Genomic DNA, 25,607 nt, shown 5'->3' on the forward strand with positions numbered 1-25,607 from the left:
ACGCGCTCCCCTCCCGAGCTGGTGGCAGAGATCGTGCTGGTGGATGACTTCAGTGACAGAGGTAGGATGGTTTGTGTGTGACATCCCCACCGTATCTCCCTACCTAAGGGATCAATACACTTGCAAATACATGTATTTGCATGAGGTTTTTTGCTTGCCAGCAGCAGAGCTCAGGGGAATCTTGTTTTAGTACATCGGAAAGCAAAAAACCTCGTGTTCCATATTCAGGGTGTGCTGGTTTAGCTGCTGCTGACATGGACTGTCCTGCCTTCTGGGCAATGTGAAAAGCCAGGGAAGCTGGTTTTAATATTCAGATAAGGGGCTGAGTAGCCCTTAACATAAAATGTTAAATGTTGACTCTTGAAATAACCAAAAAAAGCCAAGAGAGAGGAATAGCTCACTCCTTACATTCTGCTTGCTTTTTTTTTTTCCCCCCCTGGACACAGAACATATAAAAGAATCCTTGATAAAAGGTTTCCACATGGGTCTGTCTATGATTTGGCTTGCCTTTCTCATGAATTTTTTTGCTTCTGGAAAGTAAATGTGCAGCATACAAACCCTTGCTCTCTCTTGCTGGGAACTTCCCTCCTTGTTTTGTTCTGCACTGCCCAGAGTAGTCCCTTTGGGCTGGGTTGAAGTGCTCTATGCAGAGGTGTGGAGTCACTGGCACCTCCCGTCACCACTAATGGAACAACCACTTGTCATTGCAGCAGCAATGTGTGCATGTAGTTGCTGAGATCTTTTTCTCTGAACCATTTAAATGGTGCCTGATGCAAATTTAGCTGTGCTTTGTCTTGTGTTTTGCACCCTTGCTGTGGTAGAAAAGGCAAGTGAAGGAGGAATGAATGCCCCATCATGTGGACGTTGCATAGCTGGAGAGATCCCATGGAAAATCCTCTGACTGGGGTTGAAGAGGGCACAGTGACTTTGAGGGGTTATGGTCAGATGTAGCAGCTGTATTTTCTCCTTTAAAGTTATTAAGACTATTTAGCTTTATGAGCTGTGGAGTTCAAGCCACTGATACTACTCAAGTGAGGCAAAAGAGTTTCTATACAGATACTAAAGGATACATCTCCAGAAACCTGACATATAGGAAGCCCCTAAATGAGCTTGGAAACAAGCTTGTGAATATTTAGTGTTCTGACCTATACTGGCTTCCAAATAGGCACTACCAACAGCTGTTAGTACTTGCTCTAACGTTCTTCTCTCATTAGTTTGCAAGCAAGGCATGCTACTTTGGAGAAATCAATGTTACATGAAATAAGTATTTCTTTAGAGGATTTTCAGGCTAAGGCGAGGAGAAGGAAAACCCACCCTCCTGACAAGGTCTTTTTATTGCTACTCTAGAAGTCTAGAAGCAAATTAGACAAGCTCATGCTGCAAGCACAAGTGAATTGTGCAAATGGGTTCCTTTTCAGAGAAGTAAAGTCATGAATTCTGGTTTCCTGTGGATCTGTTTTCCTTGTTCTTTAGATGTGCCCTGACCAAGTGAAAGAGAGCCCTCCTGGCTCCTCCCCTGCTCCTCAGTCTGTACCTGTGCTGTTTGTCCAGCTTGCTCTTCTCTGTTCCACCTGCCTCTGATAAGACACAAACTCTTCTCCCTTGGTCATCCATCTTCCATAAAAAGGTTGCAAGATGTAGCTGAGATTCATTTGTGTGCAGCATCTATTTATAAATAGATATAAAAGACTCCAGATGCTGGACAGTGAGCTGAATTGTCAAGGGAAGAGAATAGCACTCATGCAAAGAGAGTGTGTTAATAAAAACTGGTGTGGGGGTTCTCTTTGTTTGGGGGGGGATTTTTCTTGGTTGGGTTTTTTTAAAACCAGAATTTTCCTGCCAGCACAGCTGATTTCTGCACACTGGGACAATTACTGGTTAGGATGAAACATCTTTCCTTCAGTGCTGTCAGTTCTGTATCTGCACTTTTCTTCCTTAACCACACGGGGGTTGGCTTCCACATCCCTCAATGGGCTTAAATAGATCCTTACTCTTAGGGGGCTCTTAAGTGCTGATCACATGATCTTGATTTGAAAGGCTGATGGTTACAAATTTCTGGTTGTAACTTATCCATTGCTTAAAAAACCAAAAAACAAATAAACAAACCAAAAAGCCTAAAACCTAAACAACAAACACTTCAACCCAGTAACTGAGAATTGATAGTTTAATGCATCAAATTGAAATGCAGGAAGGAGTGGAAGTTCCAGGAAAACTTCTACTTGACGTGTTGTATGTTTGAAAAGGGCACATTCTTGGGTTTGGACTGTTAGGGCAACTGCTGCATTATTTTCTGTTTCTTATGATTAAATTGGGCAGGTAATAAGAACTCTGTGTCCAAGCTGATGATCATCACAGCTGTGCCACAGAACTGGAGAGCAGTAAAAAGAATGAGAAGAAATGTCTTGATTTTTTTCTGCAAATCATAAATGATTGGTCCTCTGCATTGTCTGCAAAGTATTCTGTATTGTCTGCAAGAATTCTGTGCTTCTGTTTGAAATAATAGTTCCCCAAATTTGTAGCAGCATCTTTCTTTTAAAGTTATAGAATCACTATTGGATATAGTGACAGTAGAGGCCACGTTTGAGATCAGAGGGGCATTGTATGAACAGTAAATGTCATCTCCTTCCCTGAAGAGATCAGTAAATAGTTGCCATAAACCTTTTCCAGTGAAAAGCCAAAGATGGAAAGGATAATCACTCAATAAAAAATCTATTATTCATTTTTTTTATCGAGAGGTTACTCTGACAGGATAAAACATAGGATATCTCTGCTGTACCTCATGCTGGCTTTTCACTCGAGGGTTGTCTAAACAGACCTGTAGAATTTTAATAACTCTTTAAAGCATAATCTTCAGTACCTTGACCTTCCCTGGCAAGGAGACTGTCTCTCTTGCCAGTATTTCTTGTGTGCTGACCTGTGCTGGGGTTAAATGTGCTGGGGTTTGCCAGCTGCCCTTGAGGTGCTGCTAGGGTTTCTTTCTTGTTCTGCTGTTTCACTGGTTTCTGACAATGGTGATATTGGTGCTGATCCATCAGCCTCTTTCATCCCTGTGTCTCACACATGGAGAATCTTTGCTGCTCATGAAGTAAAGAGGACTTTGGTAATAATAGAAATAGGAAACCTGGCTACTGCAAACAGTGTTTTTCCTGACAGATGTTATTTTCATATGTTTTTCATCTGGTTTTAAGCTTGAGAGTAAGGAATTTTTGGTGTGTCTACGAAGAGGGCTGAGAAGTTGGCTAACAGAGTGACAGGAGAGTGAAGACAGATTTCTGGGTTAGCTGGTGGCTGCTGTGGTCTGCAGCAAACCTGAGGGGCAGCTGTGGCTGTGTGTTACTGGAGCTCCTGGACAGATGAATCATCATCTGGAAGTGTCAGCAGCCATTTATTGCTTAATTTGTTTGAAAGAGACAAACTCTGTGACCTTTAGCAATAAACATTTTTCATCCAAAAAATGCTGTCCTGATGACAGCAAATCTTAACAGGGAGCAGCAAAAGCTTTACGAGTCATGTTTTTTAAATGTTTCCTTTGCTTTGTACTTGGAAAGTCAAAATGTGCTGGAACAACTTGCTGTCTGGATTTGGGGGGGTTTTTTTGTATGCCTGCAGTATAATGCAAATGGTCCAAATCTAAAAAAAGGCTAGAGCCTTACCTCACCCAGATTGTGTGCTGGATGCCATGTCAGCCAGATTGCTGTGGGAAAGGCTGCCTGTCAGAGGGGTCAGTCGGTGTGGTGGTTCCATCCCCTTTACCTTAAGGTGCAGACCATGTTGTCACCTTCCTGAATCTTCCTCTGTGGGGATTCCCTTGTGTCATAGGTAAGCAAGCATAGTCCCGGAAGGGACGTCCTTGCTAAGGGGTGCTTACAGTTTCCTCTGGGAACTGATAGAACCTATCAGCTGGCCAGTTTGGATATGGACAATTCTCTAAGCCACTTAAAGTTGTGATCACCTCTGTGATCCACATTTAAGAATAGGCAAACTCCCCCTCCAAGCTCTCTCTCGTTTCCGGCGCTGGCACAGGTGGCTGCAGGCCCCGTGTGGGGGCCAGCGGGCCCGGCCAGGCCCTGCTTGGGCCAGGCCGGGGCCGGGCCTGGGCATCCCGAAACCAAATGTTTTCATAGCATGAGCAAGAAGAGACTTCTCTTTCTAAATGGACTGAACAAGGTTATTATGGAAGTGGTAAACAGACTGAACATCTTAAGGGTTGTCTTTGAACATTGTCAGTGGGAGAAGGGAGGAAGGTGGGGGGAGGAGGAGAGTTCTGAAGGTGGTATAATTTTTTTTTCTTCTTTTAGGTCTGTTAATAAACTTCTTTATATTCTTTCAAGTTTGGTGCCTGTTTTGCATTTCTCCTAATTCTTATCTCACAGCAGATAAACAGTAATGAGTATTTTGGACCAAACCACTACACCTTGGTAGGTTGGGTTGGCTTAAAAGGAGCTCCTTTCCATCACGTGCCATTAGTCACAGGAGTAAATACTGCAGGGCTGTTTTTTACTTTCTCTATCAATAGTCTCTGTTATCAGTGTAGCATTGCATTAAGACTGCTGTAATGCTTTTTTCCCCACAAACTTGGTTGAGATATCTGATGTAAGAACTTTCTTCCCAGTTCAAAACACTTGCAGAGATTTTCTGTACAGAAGAATATAGGTTATATTGGAGAGGGAGACACCAATTCAGCAAACTGTTGTTGGAGAATAAAAATTAACCTGCCTAGCACTGACTGCTTCTTCCTGCATGGTACAGAGAACTGCTAGAGAGCCACAGACTGACCTCCACGGGTTTGATGAACCTCAGCTATTGCAGGGTGCTCCAAAATAATGCCTGCGCTTCTGGATAAGCAGAAATTGGAATGCAACCCATGTGAATTACCACTCTAGAATTCCTGACCATAAAAACTCCTAGCTGTGGCAGTCCTGTGTGGATTAGTGGCTTCACTTTTAATTTCTATAGCTATTCTTTAGGTCTGATCTCAGTTAAATTAAGCCTTTTCATATGCTGGCTTGCAGGGTACTAATTACATCCCTCTGAGCTTGTGTTACCAGAATGGCCCCAAGTAAACTAAAATGTTTTTTCATGTTTATCAGTTTTCTCCTGGGTACTGTCATGTGAAATTTGTTTGCTTTTTGAATATCTAATTACCATGCTGCTGAGTGGGAGTTTGGTTCTACTCTATCACAGAAATGGGAGGAGGAGAAGACAAGTGGAATTGCAGGCCAGTTTGTAACACTGCAGGTTTTTCTGTCAGCTCTGATGGCATTTTATTATTGATAGCAGGCAACGAGTAACAGGCAGGCAGTTCATGGTTCTTCAGGGTCTGCTTCAGTCCCTGGGCCTGCAGCCTGAATTGCTGTGATGAGAAATGGAGCTGTTCAGCTCTAGTGTCTGTCTTGTACGAAATGAATTGTTGGTCTCCACCTAATTCTTGTAGCTTGTGGGCACCTCTGCTGTAAAAGCTGTCTCTGTGTCCACATGAACAGATGTAAAGCTGTCCTCTGTCTCTCACTAATAAATGATCAGCCTTAAGCTGGAGGAACAAAGGATGGCGCATCCCTTTGCAGGATGCTTGTCAGAATGTTCTTTGCTTTTCACCTGGCACATACTTGGTAGCCCAGCAGTGTAACATCAAATACTCCTGGTGAAAGGCAGAAAGCTAACTCTTCGTTTTGGAGGAGAGGTCTCTTACAGGTGCAGAATTACAAATAGTTGAGTTTGGAAAGTACATCTGGAGATCATCTAACTCAGCCCCTCTGCTCAGCTACAGCAGCTTTCTCCAGATCTTATTTATTCACTGAAAATTGGAAAATCTCCAAGGATGGAGACTCCATAATGTCTCTGGGGAACCTGTTCTGCTGTTCAGTCACACTGTCAGTGACCTAGTTTAAAAAAAAAGTAATTAAAAAATTACCTTACGCTTAAACAGCATTTCCCGTGCTTCAGTTTATGCTCAAGGACTCCCAGGTCCTTTTCTGCAGAGCTCCTTATAACTTATCTAGGAAACACCTGTAAAAGAATACCTCTAAAACAAACTAATTGTTTGCATTTATGTGCTTCTGGAACAAACTGATATCATGGATTTTTCAGCCTTTCCCTTAATGTCAGACATGGTAGGATTTTTACCTTTTCACCCTTTGCAGCAATGGAAATTTAAAAATTCTTCAAGACATTTGAAACTGCTGAATGTCATTTAAAAGAAACATCTTGTGGTGTACTTGGGGCTGGCTGTGTGCACACAGGAAAGGGTACACACCACAAGGGGTTTATCTTATTTTATGTCTGAGCTTGACAGAAATCAGTGATTGTGGCTAAGTGCTTAGATTTCACATAAAACTCATGTTTCAGCATTCAATTATTTGCATATTGAGTGACAGCCTGTTCTTACTTGTTTTTAAGATTACTTTGGTATAAATGACAGTGTTTTAGAACAAATGTTGTCCCTTGTTGAAGAAGAGAACTGCAGCATCAGTCATCTCCAAAGCATGAGTTACATGCAAATTACATGCAAAGCACAATAATAAAGCTGGATGTGGCAGCACTGAAAATGCTGCAGTCTCCAAACGTCAGGGTTGTTCTGGAAGTCTTAACCCACCTGGGCCCTCTGCCTTACAGTGTTGCATGTTTGTATGGTGGCAAGATGCAAAAACTGAGCATCCTTGTCAGAGTAACCAGTCAAAATCTGCACCTGTCACTGGGAGGCAACAACAGCTTTCAGCCCAGGTATTTGAATATATTTAACCCAATATGACAATAACATTTGCAAAGTGAACCTTCTGGCTTTTACATTCAGCACGGTCTGGTTTAGGGAGTGGTTATCCAGAAGGCTGTGTAAATGCATCCTTGGCTGCAGTGCATTTCAAGGAGACAATTTTGTTCTGAGGAATGTGTATGGGAACTCATTTTCCCATGGGTGGTTGTTATGGAGGTTATGGATTTCAGTTTCATCTTCCAAGACTACCCAGTTGCCTTGAACCTCATCTTAATTTGTGAAAACTTTTTTTAGGATTCTGTTCTATTTATTTGTTCAACCATTTAAAATTTTTTCTTACTCCTTCCCCATTTTCACTCCCTTTTTCCGTAGCTGTGTGTGCTCAGCAGGATTTGTGCACTCAGACTTGGAGCTGCTCTTTGGTGTTTGGGAGGCAGCGAAGCACCGTGAGCCTGGAGTGTGGTGTGTGGCCACTGCTCATCTTTGAAAGGCAGCAAGGGGCTTTCAGGCCTTGCAATAGAGGAGTCCAAGGAGTGTTTTCCCCAGGCAGTGTCATCTCAGCCCTGGGTTTTGACCAGCATCGTTTGCCCTCTCCCCTCACGCGCCGTTGTGCCATCGCACTGCCCTGGAGTTGCCCTGGATATTTACACATTCTTGGAGCCCATCCTTTCCCAAATCCGAGAGGAGACAATCAAATTCTGTTTTTTCCCTTGACAGATAAATCCCTGTGACATTTTAAACCTCTCTTTATATTGCAGTACAAGTACAAGTAATTCTGGAGGTACAGGATAATCTGAATGGAAAACCAAATGTGAGTGAGGCAACTTGGCTGAACCCTGAGCAGCATAATTTGGTCTGGAGGGCAGAAGTCACTAAGTAGTGTAGTGAGGGAGAAGGCAAGGGGTGATTCATGGTCATTTGGTGCAGCAGCAGGTATACAACAAAATCAGCTCTGTTCCATTAACCACATCTGCCAGGCCTTAATTGAAAGAAATCATGTTCTTAGTATCTGAAATAGAAAAAGGTTTACTACTGGAATTCTTTTTGATCTTTAAATGGAACAGTAACGGATTTATGCAGCTAAAGAGATTATCTTTTCATCTTTAGGCACATGCACTGTAAAAGTAATTTTTTTTTCCTCTTAAATGCACTAAAGTGCATCTGGTTAGTACATCTCAGAATATGGAGTGACTGTGCTTAGGACAAAGTGATGACAGCCTTTCTTGCTGAATTATCAATACATTTATCTTAAACCTTTTTACAGTAAAGTATGGAGAAAAGAAGAAAAAGCTTCTTTTGGGCCAACTGCTTTTCCACAACCTTTTTGTAAGTGTTGCTTTCAAGCTCTCTTGTAGAAGTTGTGGTAACTGTTGTCCCAAACAACTAATAAAAAGATTATTTTTGTAAATTAAGTCAGAATAAAGAGGGTATTTCCTTGTCTTCAGAATTCATTGGAGGCCATCTCAGGTCTGTTGAGACTCATAAATAATTTCTTTGAAGTAATAGTCAGTGAGACAGATCTCCCTTTGGGTAAGTGGGAGAAGGTTGGTTCTTCTAGGTGGAGAGAAGTGAAGTTTCTTCTCCAGACTGCAGCGTGACTCCCAGGTAGCCCAGCAGAGCAGGGATGTGGGTGTAGGAGTGAATTTGTGAACTCACCAACAGTCTTTTCCATAGTGGGCACCAAGGGGAGCAATAAAATAAAAGCTGGTGCAGATGTCCCATTTTAGTTTATGAGAAGAGAATAATTTGTTATTCTCCCTTTCTGGCAGTGTCTTGTGGGTGTGGGATACTTTAGATAACAGTGACAGAGTCTGCTTTGGATCAGAGTGAGATGTGGATGAGATTCAGTTTTATGTTTTCCCTTTTTTGAGTATTCATTTTTAATGTGTCTTTAATGTCTGTACTCATGTATTGCCTTCCTAAAAGGATGTCTAAAACCTGCACTGTTCATTAGGCAATGGCTGGGGAGCATTAAAAGCTTATTCTCTGGTGCTTTAAGAGGCATGAGCGCCTGTTGTAGTTGTTTACTACAGGTTTGTTTGTGACAGCCTAAATTAACTAACCAGTTTACTTTTCATCATCTTGTATTTATTTGTCTAAGATTGGTTGCTGCGGGTGAAAGATTATTCTAGAAGGGAGAGGAGGTGGCTTTAAAAGGTCGAGTTTACTGTGACCTCTTTCTCAGCTAATTATTGTGTAGTGAAGGATGTCTGGCAGTCTAAAGTTTAAAAATAAATAAATAATTCAGAAGCAGAGTTTCCATTACAGCTCATTAAGTAAATCTCAGTGCATTGCTTGCTACTAAGAAACCCTACACATGCAGCTTCTGTTAGAGGAACTTTGCGGGAAAACAGCTTTAATTTTATTCTACTCACCTTGAAGTACATGTCCTCATCTGCTAGGAGTCAAAAATCTAGATATCTGCCAGCTGCAGTGCAAATCAGCATTTTAATGCTTTCAGCTGCTTCTCTGTAGAAGTTAATTTGAAATGTGATTCAAGCACCCTCTGCCCATATATGATACCTTTTACTGGTAATCATAGTTTCTGCTATTTAAACCTGCATTTGGGGTGGTGTTAACAAAGGAGCTGTTCCACACAGGGACTTTGATAAAGGTGGAAACTTCTTCATTTTGAGAAAATTGGAAGCTAAATGCTGCTTCAACTGAAAAATAAAAGTGGATAAACCAAACCACATTCCTTTTCTAGTTTTAATTGTAGTGATATTTTCTTAGTAGAGAGATGCACACCATTCTCTCAGTGTAGCATCAGTTCCTGAGGACCTCTGTTGCTTGTTACCCACAACAGGGATGCACTCGTGAACACAGTAGATTAACTGTGCTGAGCATGGGGAAGCCAAAGCTCCAGATTTAAATGCAGGTACCTTCAGCTGTCAGTCCTGCCCTGTCATCCAGATAAACTGAATGTGTTACTTGAGAATGGTATTGCCCACAAGATGGCTTAGTTTTGGTATCAGTACAGCTGTGAACAGGCCTGGATTTGTGCTTCAGGATTTAATAGATTTTTTTGACCTTTCTAGCAGATGTCACTGACTTACTGTGATAGCTGCATTTCTCATGAGAGAAGTAAACCAGTGTTGGGAACTGATGGTGAAGAGGTCTAGAAGAAGAGTAAAGTGTGAGCTTAAAAAATGTACTTGTGGCGTAGCAGATTTTGTTACTGCAAGTCAATCGTGTGTGTTCTCCCTGCAGCTGTATTGGTAACTTTTTCATTTGCCCGATACATTGTTTTCTGTTCTCTGACACAGACTACAAGACAAAACTCCTTCTGCTTTGTCATTCATGGATATTAATGTTTGAGCATCATTGTAGGATTGAAGGATTATCAGTTAATTTTCCAATATTCCAATTTGGCTGCAATGCCAAAGCAAAAACTTTGTAGTTCCCTGTTATTAATTTTAGGCTTCATAGTTGTTCTTCCACACTTAGACACTTGAGATCAGAGCCTGTGGGATCTGAAGGGGTGCATTCCTACCAAATCAAAGCCATTTTCCAGTGGGTTACATCTTGGGCCTAACAGACTGTTCTCTAACAAGACAAAAGTCTGGAGCAGATTTCTCTGTCAATCCTTGTGCTCTTTCTGGAGTATTTTGTTTTTTGATGGTTTGCACAGAGCAAATACTTTTAGGCCAAGAAGTTCTTTGCCTCTATCAGCACTATTCATGTACAAAGATAGCTCTCTGAGGACTGGTTTGTTTTGGCATCTTCTTTTCTTTTTTTCCCCAGCAAAACTCAGTGACTTTTAAGGCTTTAATCTTGCAGCTTTGATATGATCCAAAATGTTTCAGTAAGAACTGCCTTAACACTTCATTTGCCCACATCTCTTCAAATGATGGCAAGTTCTGCCTTGCTGTTGGTCGTAGGCTTTAGGTTCATGTCATGATACACCGTGCAGAGCATCGCTGGCAGCAGTGGCTGTATCCTGACACAGAGATCCCCGGGCACCGAGTAGGCTTTGGAACAAACTTCTGAGATGCTTTTGCACCCCTGCTTGTCTCTCCAGTGCCCAGAAAGCAGTTGATGGTGTAGGTTCAAGGCAATTAAAGATTTTTGGAGTGTGGGCATTCCCTTGGTTAAATAGCTGGATAGTCAAAGCTACTGGTGTGGTCTTAAGATGAGCGCAGAGATTCCTTGGGCTGAAGGCAGTATTTGGGACAGTAATGCCCTTCCTTGCCAGTCACCATGGCTACATCAAACTTGAGCTGAATATTAAGTGTACTGCAAGGAATTCACCCCTGTTTTGCAGCTACAAAGGCTGCGTAGGCCAAAACCTGCAGCTCTCCAGTGTGTGCGTGCCAGCACAGCAGCTCTGAGGTTAAAAGCAATCAACAGGAAATGACTGAGAGTCACAAAATACCCTCTTTAGATGAGATGTAGTCAACAGAAGAGGGAAAAACCTAAGTGGGTGCTTTAATCTTGATACATATTTAATGAAATGGAAAGGGAGAAGAGTAAGCTAATGAGAATGACTTGACTGTTTCCCCTGGGAGAGATGGGTTCTGGCAGAGGGGGAAAAACTGATCTTGTGGGTTGGCCAGGAGATCAGTGTGCGGGATGATCTGTACTCCACAGGTTGGCTGCACTGCTCCTGAGGAACAAAAAGTGTTTAAACCTTTACAGCATGAAGGAAAGATAAGTAAATGGATTTTTCTGGATTCCCTCAGAAAGAAGCAGTTGGAATAGACTCCTTTACAAATCAAACCTTCCTGAGAGATTGAGAGGTTGTGCTGTAACTAAGATGATTACTCCCAGTGTATTTCCCTGCTTGGAAATGCAACCTACTAAACTTTCCTTGGGGTCTGGGTGTATTTAGATGCTAATGCCAATAAGTGTGAATTTTTCCATTTTAAAATCAGACCTTTGTCTCTGCATTCAGTACTAGTATCTCCTGAAGGGATACCTGAGCAGGGTTGGGATGAGAAAGTTCCCTTTGCAAGCTGAAGAAGTAGGATGGTACAAGCAGGACAGCAGTTCATACACCTGTGTTTATCACAGCACAGGCTCACACCAGTGGTCTTTGCCCCACTGACTCACAATCTGGCTTATTTCTTGGGCTCCACACTTCCACTTCTGTGCACTTTATTGTACCTAAAACAGAAGCTTGGGTTTAAACCATTTAGAAAGAGGACAAAACCAGTAAGGTTTTCAGCAAACCCTTTTAATCTTTGTTGAAGTCCAAACAATGCTGTATTATCAAGTTGGGTACACATTCCGCTATTGTCCCATGCACAGAAACCCTTTCGCCCCTGAGATTTTGTTTGTAAAGTTGTGCTGAGACCCAGCACTGATGCAGAATGGGCAGTGGAAACTGGGCCCCCTTCCCTTTTGGAGTCCACCCCAGAACTGTAATCAGTGAAGCAACAAATATTAATTCTCTCCCTTCCCAGACCTTTTCCTCTTTGTAAGATAGATTCAGCTTGGAAAGCTATGATCAGCCTAATCAATTTTCTATTACTGAGACTGGTGCTCATAGTACCATTTGTTAAATCAATTTATTATCCTCCCAACCAACTTCAGTGATCAGAGCGTGAAAACATTGAAAGAAAATTAAAACTAGTGGAAGTGCTGCCTGTTTGGATAACAGCACATTTTGCTGTTTCAAAGGATTACTCATCTGCACCAAAGTTAATTTCAATGATTTAGAATCTTCTATTTCAGGGAGGCCTGGCTTGCACATTGTGATGGATTCAGGAAGAAGTATAATTCGTTCTTAAATTGTTAAACAGCACGTTAGGGCCAAGTATCCAAGTAAAAATGAATGGATTCATTTGTAATCCTAAACAAGCGTGTCTTAAACAAGCGTGTCTGCGTGTGGGAGGGTAGGGATGGCAGGCTGGGGTAACCTGTAAACAAATGCCAGATGCACAGTAGCACTTCAGGCTTTGGTGTTGGAAAGTAGCCAAAATAACCTGCAGAGAAGGGAAACGGTCCTTTTCTGCCTAAAATGGAATTCTGCAGATCCTCCAGTCCTGTCCTCCCATGCCCTTCAGTGGGAGGGGGAAGTTCCCTGGATTTTCAGAGTGCAGTGGCTCTCCCATCTTCATATCTCTAAGCTTCTGAGTGTAAACTAAAGCAAAGCACCTCAGCAAGTGCCACAATCCTGTAGGGCAGAGGGACCTTTGGAAGGTGTCTGGGAATGTTTCTGATTTCTGCTGCGCTGTTCCTTCTGGATTGGGTTGATGATACACATATGGCAGGGGCACTGGAGCTGCAGATGTGCTGTACAGGGTAAAATTCGGAAACCAAAGCTGATGGTATCCTGCGGGACTGGGGAAGTTGCACTGGCGGGACAGGGGAAGTATTTCACTCATAGTTCTTTCTCAGGGCATAAATCTCTATAATAATAGTTTCAAGTCATGGCTGGTACTTAAAATTAGTTGGGTTTTTTTTTTTATATGGCAAATATTGGTACTTTCTTCCCTGCCAAATACTGCAGAGCTGTTACAGGGATTATAAGCCATTAAAAGAAAAAAAAAAAAAGAGGTCCTTGGACTCTTCTGTCTTCCTCTGGGTTCTGTATATGCTTGGTTTTGAATTTCTTATATGCCTGTTCAGGTGGCAGAGTGCAATGTTGGAATGAAAAGTCAGCTGGATATGAGGAATTGCAGTCTTGGAAAGTCTTTGCCACGCTGCCACCAGACTAGTGGCATCTGAGGGCAGCTCTGCTTGGATGAGGCCAGTAGGAAGAAATACAGTAAGACCACCACGGAAATTTAACCTAGGGGAAAAAAATGCCTTATTTTGGAAAGTTTTGGGCTGTTTCTGTAAAGCAGGCTGCCTGTTGAAGCTTTTCTGCTCTTCACACAGCTTTATTTACAGCTCAAAGTAAAGGAAGTGGCAGTTCTTGACTGGGACTGTTAATGTATACACTGTACATCACGTTTATTGCAAAGTGTGTTAGCAAACTACCAGCCTAGTTTTTAATCTGCAGATAATCTTACTCTCATTTATATTTTTGGGCTGTGTTACTTTCTTTGCGCAGCATAGGCACAGCCATTGGAATCCATCCAGTTCACCTAACAACTTTCATTAAAGAAAATAGCCCTTGTAATAAAAATTACTCAGTGTGACAAGATTCTATAATGTATTTTTTTAAAGCTTCATAAAATTTTGTAGCGGTTAATGCCACTTGTTTGGGGTTTTTTTAATTTTCTTTTAAAAGAAAAAAATTTGGCTTAATTGGGACAATATTTGAAATAGAATTAAATAACTATTTTCTGTCCGGGTGCATAGAAGCCAGGCTGTGTGGCAGGAATAGCACAAGGATAAGGAAATAAGAAATCTCCTTGAAAAGCACATTTTACTGACTTTTGTGTCTTGTGAGGTTGCTAAGAAATCTGAGATTCTTCAGTTAGGGAAAGCAGATGCAATAAACTCTGCCCACTTACAGTTCACAATAGGGAAGTCTTAATCTTACAAAATGCAGAGATCAAACATGGATTTTTCTGCAGCAGTTGGGAGGAGCAGCTTACCTGAGCATCATCCCTCTGGCTGCAGGACAGCCCTCAGCAGGTGTGTCCCCTGCAGCAGTGCTGAGGGAGCACTTGCAGCTTTTCCTTGTTCTCCCAGCCATCAGGGACATGATTCCTGATGTGTGAGGCACTTCTTACCAGTGCAGTGAGCAGCAGGCTCCTCACTGCAAGCATGGAATGCTTTGGTATTTTCCTACTATGGAAGTGTAGTAAAGAAGTGCTGAAGAACCAAACCCAGCTTTAGGGAATGCAGTGAGAAGTCAGTGGATTGGGGTCTCTGCTGTCTCTTTGCAGAGTACTTGCCTGAGAAAACTTCATGGCTCCAATACCATCCTTTCTCCTGTTGCACAATAAAAATGGGGAAATCTCAGGTTTTAGCTGCTTGTTCATCCATACATCCAAATCACCCTGTCCTCAGTCAGTGTAGCAGAGCAGCCATCATTATCACAACCGATACGGTCAAGTTCAGTGGCTCTGTCTTCACCTTCTGGGGTGTGTGTGAGAGCAGATCCCAGGACAATCTCGTGTTTGGTAGCAGGCTGAGTGTGCCGTGCTCTTACCCCTGGAGGAGTCACTTCAGCTGCCTTCAGGTCTCACAACAAATGAAATGGCACCACAAACCAGAACGGTTCAGAAAGGCAGATGATGCTAAAATGGAAATAATGAGCGCACACGTGGAAGACAAACCTCTGGGATCTTTCAGAGTCTCATCTTCTCATTTTAATCAAAGAGCTGAAGAAAGTCTCACTATATTTTCCATCGGTTTGGAGCTTTGGATTTTTTAAGACTTCCCACTGCTTTTTAGGTTTGGCTTGGATAATGTAAGTATTGTGGGGTCTGATCTTCAAAGTGTCTTCTGCTATTACCAATCTCTGGCTATTGTTAGGAAAATCAGACTGAGAGTGTCTGTGTGATGGTTCCCTCCTTTATTATAACGAGCACCAGCAACCACTCCCGTGTTTATCTTGTCTTGGGCACACTAAGTGAGGTCTGCATCCTGGTTTGGGTTTAGCTGATTTATGCTTGAAGTGAGGATTGTTTGTTCTCTGCAATGAAACAATCTTTTGTGACAGACTAACAATGGCAAGGGATGAGCTCTGATGTTAAACAGTGGTAGCTTTTCTTTCCTTTTTTTTTTTTTCCTTCTCTTCTCGTTTTAAGTCTACCCACTGCCTCAGGAGGAAGGCAGCTGCACTAATAATATGCCTAGTCTCTGTGGAAGGCCCTTATTTGAAAAATCTGTAATTGAGTGGACAAAATTTCTGGTTGCTTGAGAGAATCTATTCAGAGGAGACCTGAAAAGGATGAGGGAAAAGCACACTAGACATCAAGAAGTCCTAAGGGCTCTATTGAGCAGGGAAACCTATGTAGATATTGTGGGACAATTACACTTGTCAGGCAAAACACGAAAAAGGATCTGTGAAAAAAAATTCCTGGGGAATGTTAAACAAAGCTTTGAACAGGGCAAAGAGCTTGCTGGGAATACCTCAAAAGCAAGGAGGTGTATTTGGCTGATATCTGAAGGAAAGCACATGATGGCTGCTTCAAAGAGCAGGCACAGAATGTGTTATGACAGGGCTTCTGACCATTTTCACAGTTGCCAGGTCAGCACAAGGGGGAGAGCTCATAACTAGCTTAAGTTTATTTGCTCCTTTGCTCTTTTCAGTGAGCTGTTCCAATGCCCAGCCTCCCTGGTGCCCTGTTCAGGGACACTTTCCTGCTGTTGGCCTTTCCAGCCCCTGCCTTTCATGCCTCCTTTGGAAGCTGAGGAAGATGTGCTGTACAGAGTGGAGAGGATGTGTTCGCTACAGAAGGCAAATAACCCTGTGAGGTTATTTGTATTTCAGTGATTGCCTCTAGTCAAGTTTTGTTGTGTGAGATTTTAAGAAGTTACTTGCTTGGATGTAACATACTAAGTTTTGGCTAGTGAGGCTTCTTTCCTGCATCGGTTGCTGATGGCAGTGGGTGGTGTGGGGCATTAATGAACAATTCCTGGCACCCTCTGAATGGGGTTTGCTGTCAAAACTTCAGATGCCTAAAAGATCAACCCATTAGTGATGAGGCCAGCATCAGCTCAGCCTATTTTTAGGGTTTTTTTGCTGCTTCACTCTTTGATGTAAAGACAGCTGTGTTCCCCTCTCTCTTGATGCAGACCAAACTTTTTATCTCCACTTTGGAACAAGCTATCCATTGTTTTGATCACTCAGTGATCTTTCTCTGCAGCTCTCTTGTTTGAATTCTTGTTAATCATGGTGACTGCCAGTGTCTGTGTTAATTCAGATGTGGCTCCAGTCCATGTTCAGTAGTGTAAATATTTCCGTATTTAAATGCTAATCTCCTCTGATAAGCATTTAACGAAGCCATCCCCCTACACATTGTGGCTGTGCCTGTCTTGCAGCTTGGAGGGGTGTCTGACTAGGCTTTTTCCTGGTTTTTATTTATGCATGAGTGGATGGTTATGTTGTGTGTTTTGAAGAAACCAAACATAACTTAAATGCCCTGAGTGTGGTTTACTTCTGAAAATAAATTCCCCTGTGTCTCTTCTAAGTTACAGTGGTTTTCCACAAATGTCCAAGAATCCTGGCTCAGGGTCTGCTAGCTGTCTTGTTATTTCTTTTCCTCTTCCTCTGCTGCTTTCTTTCTCATCCTATACTCTTTGTTCCTTTTTTTTTTCTCCTCTGTTTAATTGCTTCTGAGATTTTGGAACATCTTCAAAAAGTCTTGCTTAGGCAGTTATTTTTAGACCTTTAAAAGAAGTCATTTTTACTTCTTTTTTCCTGTTACTGCATCTGTTACCTGTTGAGGCCATACTTCTAAAGACATCTCCTTCTGGTAAAGACAGAACTGCATTTTTAAGAAATGGGTTGTTACAGTGTCCCAATGTCTCCTTTTCATACAGAACACCTGAAGAAACGCCTGGAAGATTACATGGCCCAGTTCCCGAACGTGCGGATCCTGCGGACCAAGAAGAGGGAAGGGCTGATCAGGACTCGCATGCTGGGAGCCTCTGTGGCCATCGGGGACGTCATCACCTTCCTGGATTCCCACTGCGAGGCCAACGTCAACTGGCTGCCACCTCTCTTAGGTGAGTGGGGAGTTGTTGAAATTATTCCCACCTGTTGTTTTCCCCTCATGCTGTAAGTGGATAAAAGAGACATGGGATGTCATAAAAGGGAGAACAAACCAACCACAAGACTCAAGTGAATTGTTGGCAACTTGTAGTGTTTAACAGAAGATTTTTTCTGTTCTGGAGTCCTGCACTGTGCAGTAACCCTGCCATATGCTTTTGTTAATTAAAGAGCAGAAATCATATTCTTCTGTTTCCTTGTTAAATGAAATCTTAAATAATTTACAGCTTGGTAGAAGAGTAAACTATCACATGGTCATTCAACAGCTTGCAGAGAGGAATGGCTTTATGATACAGAAAAGATCTTTGCATACAGTTTTTGAGTAGCTTTATAACTATATTTAACTTCATAGCCTGTGAGCCTGTGAAAAATACTTCTTGTGAATGAGAGCTGCTGGTGTGTATTTGCAGAACATGAGCACTCTTTTCCAAGGCAGCACTTCATCTTTGAGGAGGTGTCAGTTCTTTTTAAGGATGCCTAATAGAAGGGACAGTGCCGTCTGTTTCTGGTACCTTGTCTGCCTCTGGCCGGTACCAAACTCCTTCACAGCCCTACTGTGAGTGACCTGTCAGAGCTCTCTGAGGTGTGACTTCCTCAAATAGGCTGTGGCAACAATCATCAAGTGGACATTTAAGAAAGAGTCAGATTTTCCCTCAGGATTGATGGATTGTTATCCTGTTGCTTTCACTACAGTTTATATCTGGCAATAGTTTGAAACATTTGCAGCTTTATGAGCCCCAGGGAGGGAGGACAGAACTAGCTCCAACACCATTTAAATGAGAACACAAAGAGGATGCTTTGATTTTTAAAGCACAGAAAGGATTTCTGTGAGATGTGTTTTGGAAGCTGAAACATCATTTTATCGCCTTTGCTCTGAGAGCTAACTTCCAACAAGAGACCGTCTCAGTAATAAAATATTTTTTAAATTCCAGATGTTTATGCAGGAATTAATCCTGTGTTGTATTATTTGGAAGAAAAGGTTGGAGGGGAGGAGGTAGTACTTGCATTTCTTCAGCCTGCTGAGAGTACTTATGCCATTAGTCTGAAACGTTTCCTGCCAGATTCTGTCATGACAGTTAGGGCTGGGTGGTGCCGTGGGTTATTCCCTGGATTTGGATCTGCACAGAAGGGTTCACATCCTGGTCAGTTGTGGAAATGGGGATTGCTGACTGAGTACAAGAAGTCTGGTTTCAGCCTGGCAGTCAGCTCTCTGTGGTAGTGTGGCTGTGTCTTCCCATTCTGCTTCTGGGTGATGGGTGCCTGATGTTTTTCTCTCAATGATTGCAGAAGTAGCAGATAAATTGATATAAATTGGAGCATCTGCTCAGGAGAGAAGCAACGAGGAAGAAAGCTGTGTCGTTCTTGGACAACTTCACATTTTGATGCTCTTTTTTTGTAATTTCATGGTCAAGAGAACCAACTGGTGCAGATTTTCTAACGTGTTTCTCCAATCTTCAGATCGCATTGCCCGAAACCGCAAGACTATCGTTTGTCCTATGATTGATGTTATTGATCATGACCACTTTGGATATGAGACTCAGGCTGGAGACGCAATGCGAGGGGCATTTGACTGGGAGATGTATTACAAGAGGATCCCTATTCCTCCTGAGTTGCAGAAACCTGATCCCAGTGATCCCTTTGAGTAAGTTACTGAAACACAGCGTGCTAAGAGCCAGCTAATGAAATAACACCCGCTGCAGACTTGGTTTACACCTCAGCATAGCAAAAGCCAGAAGCTGGTGTTAAGCTACTTGCTTTTTTTGGCAGCTGTTTGCTTTGTTGGTTTAAAAGAAATGCATTGTATAGTAGCTGTGAACACTCTCCTTTTCATTGCTGTTTTTTGCCACGTTAATCCTGCAGAAGTTAACATTTCATTTCATTGAAAACTCTAATGTGTAACAATTAACGTGGTCATTTATTACTGAGATCTTTCAAACAGAACTTAGTATCCCTAATGCTCTGCCAAAAACAACAAACCAAAGGTGGGTTATGTGTCATTTCCAGGTGGGGGAAGAAGAAAACCTAGCAGAATAATTACAGCAATTTTGATGATTACAGTGCACTGCAGAAGTAAATCTGTGATCAAGTTGTCCTCTGCTGTTGCTGTGCTTGTCAACACTGAGACAGTTCTGGTTTTATACTTCTACAGTGTTTTAAAAAAACCAACAAAACAAAAATAACCCAAACAAACCCCTTTTTGAGGTCAAACTCAAAGACTTAATCCTACAGCTGAGGCAGAGCATCATGTGTGCAGCATACAGGTCCCGTGGGGAGAAGTGGTGTCCTGTGTCCTGTCACTTAATGGTCAACTCCTGCCTGTTTGGAGGAGAGGCATTGGCTGGTTCTGAAGGGAGCCAGGTCTGGTCCTCCTCGTTTGCAAGTGGGAAATCAGTAGATAACACCAAAACAACCAAAACAAACTTTGACAGGGCTGTAAAGGCACCAGGAACACTGGGTGGTGAAAAGAATATTTGTCAAATCTTGCTTTGTTTTTTAAATGTTTAGCTAGAGATCTGTGTCTTTGAATGTTTTGTAATATGGAGTCTGGTTTTTCCTTAAGGTCTCCTGTAATGGCTGGAGGACTGTTTGCAGTCGATAGAAAGTGGTTCTGGGAGCTGGGAGGGTATGATGCAGGTCTGGAGATATGGGGAGGAGAGCAGTATGAAATATCCTTTAAGGTGAGCCATGTTCTCTGGAAATTACTTTTGTTTTGAAAAGTAAGAATTTGTTCTGAGGCACAGAATGTGAATGATCTGTCTTGTCCTTGCTTTTGCGTGTGACTAAAGGTGAAAGAGCTGGGAGTAGTAAGGTAGTGCACAGAAGAAACAGTGCTGCTGTGAGCAGTCAGCTCTGAGGGTCAGTTTTGGAGCAGGGTTAGCTGGGGTGTCCCTGTTCTGTGGCCACAGCTCCTGATGCATGCGCCCTTGGCAGCAAGGGTAAGTCAGCTTGTGTGGAGCTCTTTGACTCTTAGGCTCACCTTGGAAAGATGGTGAAATACTCTCCTCCTTGAGGGAAGGATTCCAGTTCCAGGAGTTCAGTTTGAGTGCCCAGAGAGGAGAACAACTTTGTCTGTAATCAATCCAGCTGACTCCTGGCTGTGAGGAACCCAGGCTAATACTTACCTGGGAAGAAATCTTCAACAACTGGAGTCATAACTGTTGCTGGCAATGACTTTGGATCATTATCTGCCTGGCTTGGGAACAGTTCTGCTACTGACTGATTGGCTGAGCTGGTCAGTGAGGGCTTTAAGAGTTAGCCAGCTGACCAAAAATGCATACTAAGAGTAACACGCTACTGTAACCCATCAAGACTGCTGGTACCTGTGTTCTGTTGGAATATGGCACTCTGAAATCCAACTTGGGAAACCCAGCAGAATGTCCCAAACCCCTGAAGGCAAGTGGCCTTCTTTTCAGTAGGGGGAATCCTTCCCATAGCCTGGACCAAACTGAGTGAAGATTTCTATGTTAAACTCTGTTTGAGGTTTCTTTCAGAGGTTGAATATTTAATTTTACAGGTGTCTGGATGCCACTGACCTCAGCACGGGGCTAAAAGATGGCAGGGGTGCTACTGTAGTGCACAGTTTGGTTTCAGCAGCTAAAACTCTGCACATCTCCCCTGACAAGTCATGGCTGATCTCTTACAAAACAGATTCCTGAATCTCCACGCCTCTGTGCAATTCAAAGGATATCAATCCTCAGCAAGCCCTGTTGCCATACACACACCCCGTGTGCTACTGGGCAGCAAACAGAGGGAGAAAAGACTTTGATTTTGAGACATTCTTTTCTTCCATCATTTTCTCACAAGAACCTCTAAGTCACCTTGGATGTCCCTTGTCCTCTGTAATGGTGGCAGGAAGGGAGGGGTGAGGGCACCCTCTTTGGGGGTGTCACTGTGGTTAGAGCCATTTCATCTTGGTGTTGCATGTAATGAAATTGTGTAAGGCGCTCATTCTCTGTGGGAAGGGCAGGGGCAGCATTCAGCCTCTTCCTCTCTGAAAATGCTGATTTCCAAGAGTGATGACAGTGGCTGGGCAAGCCCTTTGTCTCCAGTGCCACAGCAGACAGTCACACTGCTTGATCTGCAGGAAATAAGACTGCTTCATTCATCTGTTTGCTTATCCCCTCTGAAACACGCTGTGTTTTATTTCAGTCCAGAGATGGTAATTTATGGAGGGATAAATTTGCTTTAATTAATCTCTGCAAAGACCACCTTTTTCCTTTCATTGTGCAACAGAAAAATGAAGTTTTCACTGAAAGAGACTCAGTGTATTTTCAGAAATTAAGATAAATTGATACATTCATCTGTGGCTGATAGATTTAATAATTCTGCTGGAATTGCAAGAATAGAAGGTTTGTTCATAGAATTTATGAAGCTATGACATTTCCTGGTGAGCTTAGAGCTACGTTTTTACCTTTAGAAGCAGACTGAGATTTTGTAGTTAAAGGTGCACTGTCAAATAATTTAAAGCTCTGGCTTTAGGCATGGGGTACCCGCTTTCATATTATTTATTATCTCATGGGAATTCAGATTCTAAGCATGCCAGATTTACAGCCCAGCTTTAACAAAGAATCCGTTCCTGTCCCTGGGTGTTGTGGGTGCAGGTGCTCTTCTGTACTGCTGGTCTGTGATCCATTGCATTGGATCTTGCCTTCTTGAGACTTACCAGGAGTACAGGGATTTTTGGAGGGTTATTTTGTGTTCGGGGTTTTTTTTTTTCCTTAAGCATATTCTTTTTTTGGCCATTCATGGACTGTACTTTGCTGGTTTTGCCTTTATTTTAAAATCCAGGGCTCTGTTGCTGAGAGACTGGAAATAAACAAGTTTATTTAGGAGCCTCTTCCCTTTCTTTTTGGAAATCATACATATTTCTGTTATCAGCTGTCTCTCCTTCCTTCTGAGCACAAATTTTCAAGCAAGCCAACAGAGAAAGCATCAGTGTTTAACACCTCAGAAAAACATTTAACTAGAGGGTGGATCAAACTCTAGAAGCCTTGCACCTTGTATGAAACGTGTACATCAAACATCACTAGGAAACATTGCATGTAGGAGGAACAAAAAAATTTAGGTGAACTTTCTAACCTTAACTGCTGGTTTGTAGTTTTTTGGGTCTTACCAATCCCTTAAAACAGAAATTTCTAGTTCAGAAATGAAGGAGTTGATCTATCCATTCCGTATTCAAGCAGAAAACAGGCGCTGCTTCCTTCTCTTGACCTGTGTATATCCAGAGCAGCTCAGTGCCTCTAAGGCAGCACTGCTGCAGGTCAGGGTGTGCCTGTTTCAGGTCACTCCAGACACAGCAGGCCGATCACAATCTCCACTGGTAGTTGCAGGTGAATTCCCAGCTGCTGACCTTGGAGTGTGTTCTTGTATTTTGGGAAAAGAGTGAACAAGCATTCGCAGCTGTCTCTGTGGGGCGTTTGTCACCTTTCCTTTCTGGTGCCTCGTGGTTCCTCTGCTCAGCAGACTTCATTGAGGTGGGGTTTTTTGCTCTTTTGGAGTTACTTCCTTATCTCTCCTCTCTAACAGTTTTTCCTGGTCTTCCTTATCTTTCTGATTGTGTGAACAAAACTAAATGCTTTACCCAAAGTTACAGTGGGCCTTTCCTCTTCTAAACACAATTTAATAGCTGCCTACGTAACCACTTCTTTTTTTTTTACATAAATGCATTTAATTTCGAGCAGTATGTGTGAAGCATTTAAACTGTTCCTTCCTTCAAGTGCTACTTTGTACAGCACTTATCTACGCTCAGTTTTATTTGAGATGCTGTTGCCTCTTTTCCAGTATTTTTGTGGTTTCTATTCTGTTTGGCTTACGTAATTGTCACTAAACTGCTTCACACCTCTCTTCCATAAATACATAGTCTCTGATTTTTTTGGTTATGGGGAAACAGAAGAGTAAAAAGGGATGTCTCTTGACTTGTATAGGCATAATTATAGATGTACTTTGTATCTCAGATCTGAGTGGTGTGGTTCCCAGTCCACACTGTACTTGAAGAGCAAAGAATGAGAATCCAGAATGTCCCTCGCTAGGTGATAAATCATTTCAGTTTTAGAAACATTTGTCTTGTAATTTGAAGATTGGAAAGCCTTCATAAAATACGAAGGACTCGGTGCAAACAAGCCAGATTGGCAGTTGCCCTGGAAAGAGCACTTAAAGGGGAGACAAAAGAGCTGGTCAGTACTTGTGATCTTCACTTCTTGCTTCAGCAATAGGAAAAGAGCCATTGCACTTACTCTGGTGATTGTAGGTCATTGCATTTTTCCGGATCCTTTTCCCAAACCATCAGCATGGATTGCTTCTGATTTCCACAGCACAAAACATGTTACATGTTTTCCAACAAATCCAAGTGCTGCATAGCTCCTCTTCACATGTCTAATGGCTGCATCTCCTTTGCCCCACGCCAGCAGCACGTTTCTGATTCCCATTTTGCCACTGGGCTCTGGCAGGTGCATCGTTCGGGTGCAGCTGCCAAGGGATCCCCTCTGACAGCATTTCTACTTGTGTTGCTGAAGTTAGTGCTGATTGTGAGCCTGCACTGCTTATTCCGGGCACATACTCACGCCACTTTCCAGCAGCTCACGTTTGCCCACACTGGAACAGGCCGGGCATTCTGCTGCTTTTTTTGTGGGCTTTTTTTTTTCAGCCAGCACATGCTGCTTAATTCTAAGGCTCTCAGCTGCAGTACAGGGTGGCTTCTCTCTCCCTATCTGGTGATGCACAGATCAGTTTCAGGCCATTGACTTGAATTTTTTGCCTTTGTTCACCCTCTGCTTGGTTCAGGTTCCTGAGCAGCCTCCCACCAAGCAGCAGCAGGGAAGTGCTCCCCTCCAGTCCCTGAAATGTGATTATTAGAAAGTGCTGTCATTACTCTCAAATGCTCCAGACGGCGAGGAGGGGCTGTACTGGTGTGTGGTGTGTGAGAGGTGCTGTGCAAACACACGGATCCCAGTGCCTCACGAGCTACCTTAATCTCTCAGAGAGCACCAAGTCCCAGCAGTAGGAGCAGCTGATACTTCCAGTATAGAGGATTACAATTTTCCTGAATTATTGCCCTTGCTTTCATCCTCTCAGCTACTTTGTTATGCAGAGAACCCCCTTGATTTATCCTCTGCGTCCTTTTCTTCCCACCTTTCAGTGTGTGCTCACACAACCAGCCAGCTGCTCTCTGTTGGTCCATCCCATGGTCTTCAATTCTGTTGTGTCTTGCAGAAGCAGCTTTATTTTCAAGGCTTAACTATCCTTTGTGGTTTTTCCCTCTCTTGGGAAGCATTGGCTCACTATGGTGCAGTCATTGGAAACCATAAACCTTGTATACTCAGGTAATTTGTGTTCACACACCAACTGCAGCATTGTATTGTGTGTTTGAGAGGAGAGGTTCAGCTGTCTTACCTGACATTGTTTTCTGAAATTGCAGAAAGGGAATTGGATCAGCATAACATTCCCATGTAGAGAATAGGTGGCATATTATCTGCTGCTTTCATAGCATACTGACTGAATCGAAGGCTTTGGAGTTGCTTTATGAATATGGAGTTACAGCTCTCCAGGCCTCTGGGAAGAGGGAAGCAATATCACCAGTGTTATTTTATTTCCCTTGTGTAGTTTTTATTATTAGGGTGAGATTGTGGCCTTAGCTAAATCTGCTCAGTGTGCCCGTTGACCTCAGCATAGCCAGGTTTTCTCTTAATTCTAGCAGATCTGTCAGCTGCTGGATTCCAAGCCCAAAATGAAGATTGGCGAAATTGTGCCTGAGGAGGAAGAGAAATTTCCTGTTCTCTCTCGATGAGATCTGATTAGATTATTGTAAGAAGCACTGTCTTCCTGACCAGCTTTAATTCTTGTTCTTACGGCATAAATGGCTGTTTGAAATCAGGTGCAAGTTCAGGCTCTGACGTTTTCTGTCATGTCAGCCAGGGAGTGAGGCATGATCTGTAAAACACCCAGAAGAAACTGGCTCCTGTGGCCTAAGGAGAAGGCAGTAAGTGGCAGTCACTGTTGTGGGGAAGGCACAAGGTTGTGGCCGTTTCAGCTGTCTGACAGCGCGGTATTTTTAGCAGTGTACGTTCTGGTGTGTCATGCCTGGGAACTGTACTCTGCTTTAAAAACAACCAAATATCAGTAACTGAGTGGAAGTGTTCCCTCAGCTAGCACACAGCTATTTTGGGTTTGCTTCCCTTGCAGTTACTCCTTGACAGACCCTTGGATGCAATTCCCTGACCTTTAGCTCTGGCTTTCGAATGCTTTTGTTAGCTGTGTTTTACCAATGCATATCACGCTCTTTCC

General features: G+C 42.7%; 1 protein-coding gene across 1 annotated transcript in view; it reads left to right on the forward strand.

The window, feature by feature from the left end:
• GALNT10 (polypeptide N-acetylgalactosaminyltransferase 10) overlaps positions 1-25,607 on the forward strand; it is a 54,791-nt gene that overhangs the window by 4,345 nt on the left and 24,839 nt on the right. Inside the window, exons 3-6 of the mRNA XM_017728126.1 lie at positions 1-61; positions 17,099-17,284; positions 18,786-18,969; positions 19,888-20,005. The exon at positions 1-61 is cut by the window's left edge and continues 142 nt beyond it. Of these exons, the coding sequence (XP_017583615.1) occupies positions 1-61; positions 17,099-17,284; positions 18,786-18,969; positions 19,888-20,005 (549 nt within the window). The remainder of the gene's footprint in view (positions 62-17,098; positions 17,285-18,785; positions 18,970-19,887; positions 20,006-25,607) is intronic.

This window comes from Corvus brachyrhynchos, unplaced genomic scaffold (genome assembly GCF_000691975.1).
Source record: "Corvus brachyrhynchos isolate BGI_N302 unplaced genomic scaffold, ASM69197v1 scaffold21, whole genome shotgun sequence".
NCBI lineage: Eukaryota > Metazoa > Chordata > Aves > Passeriformes > Corvidae > Corvus > Corvus brachyrhynchos.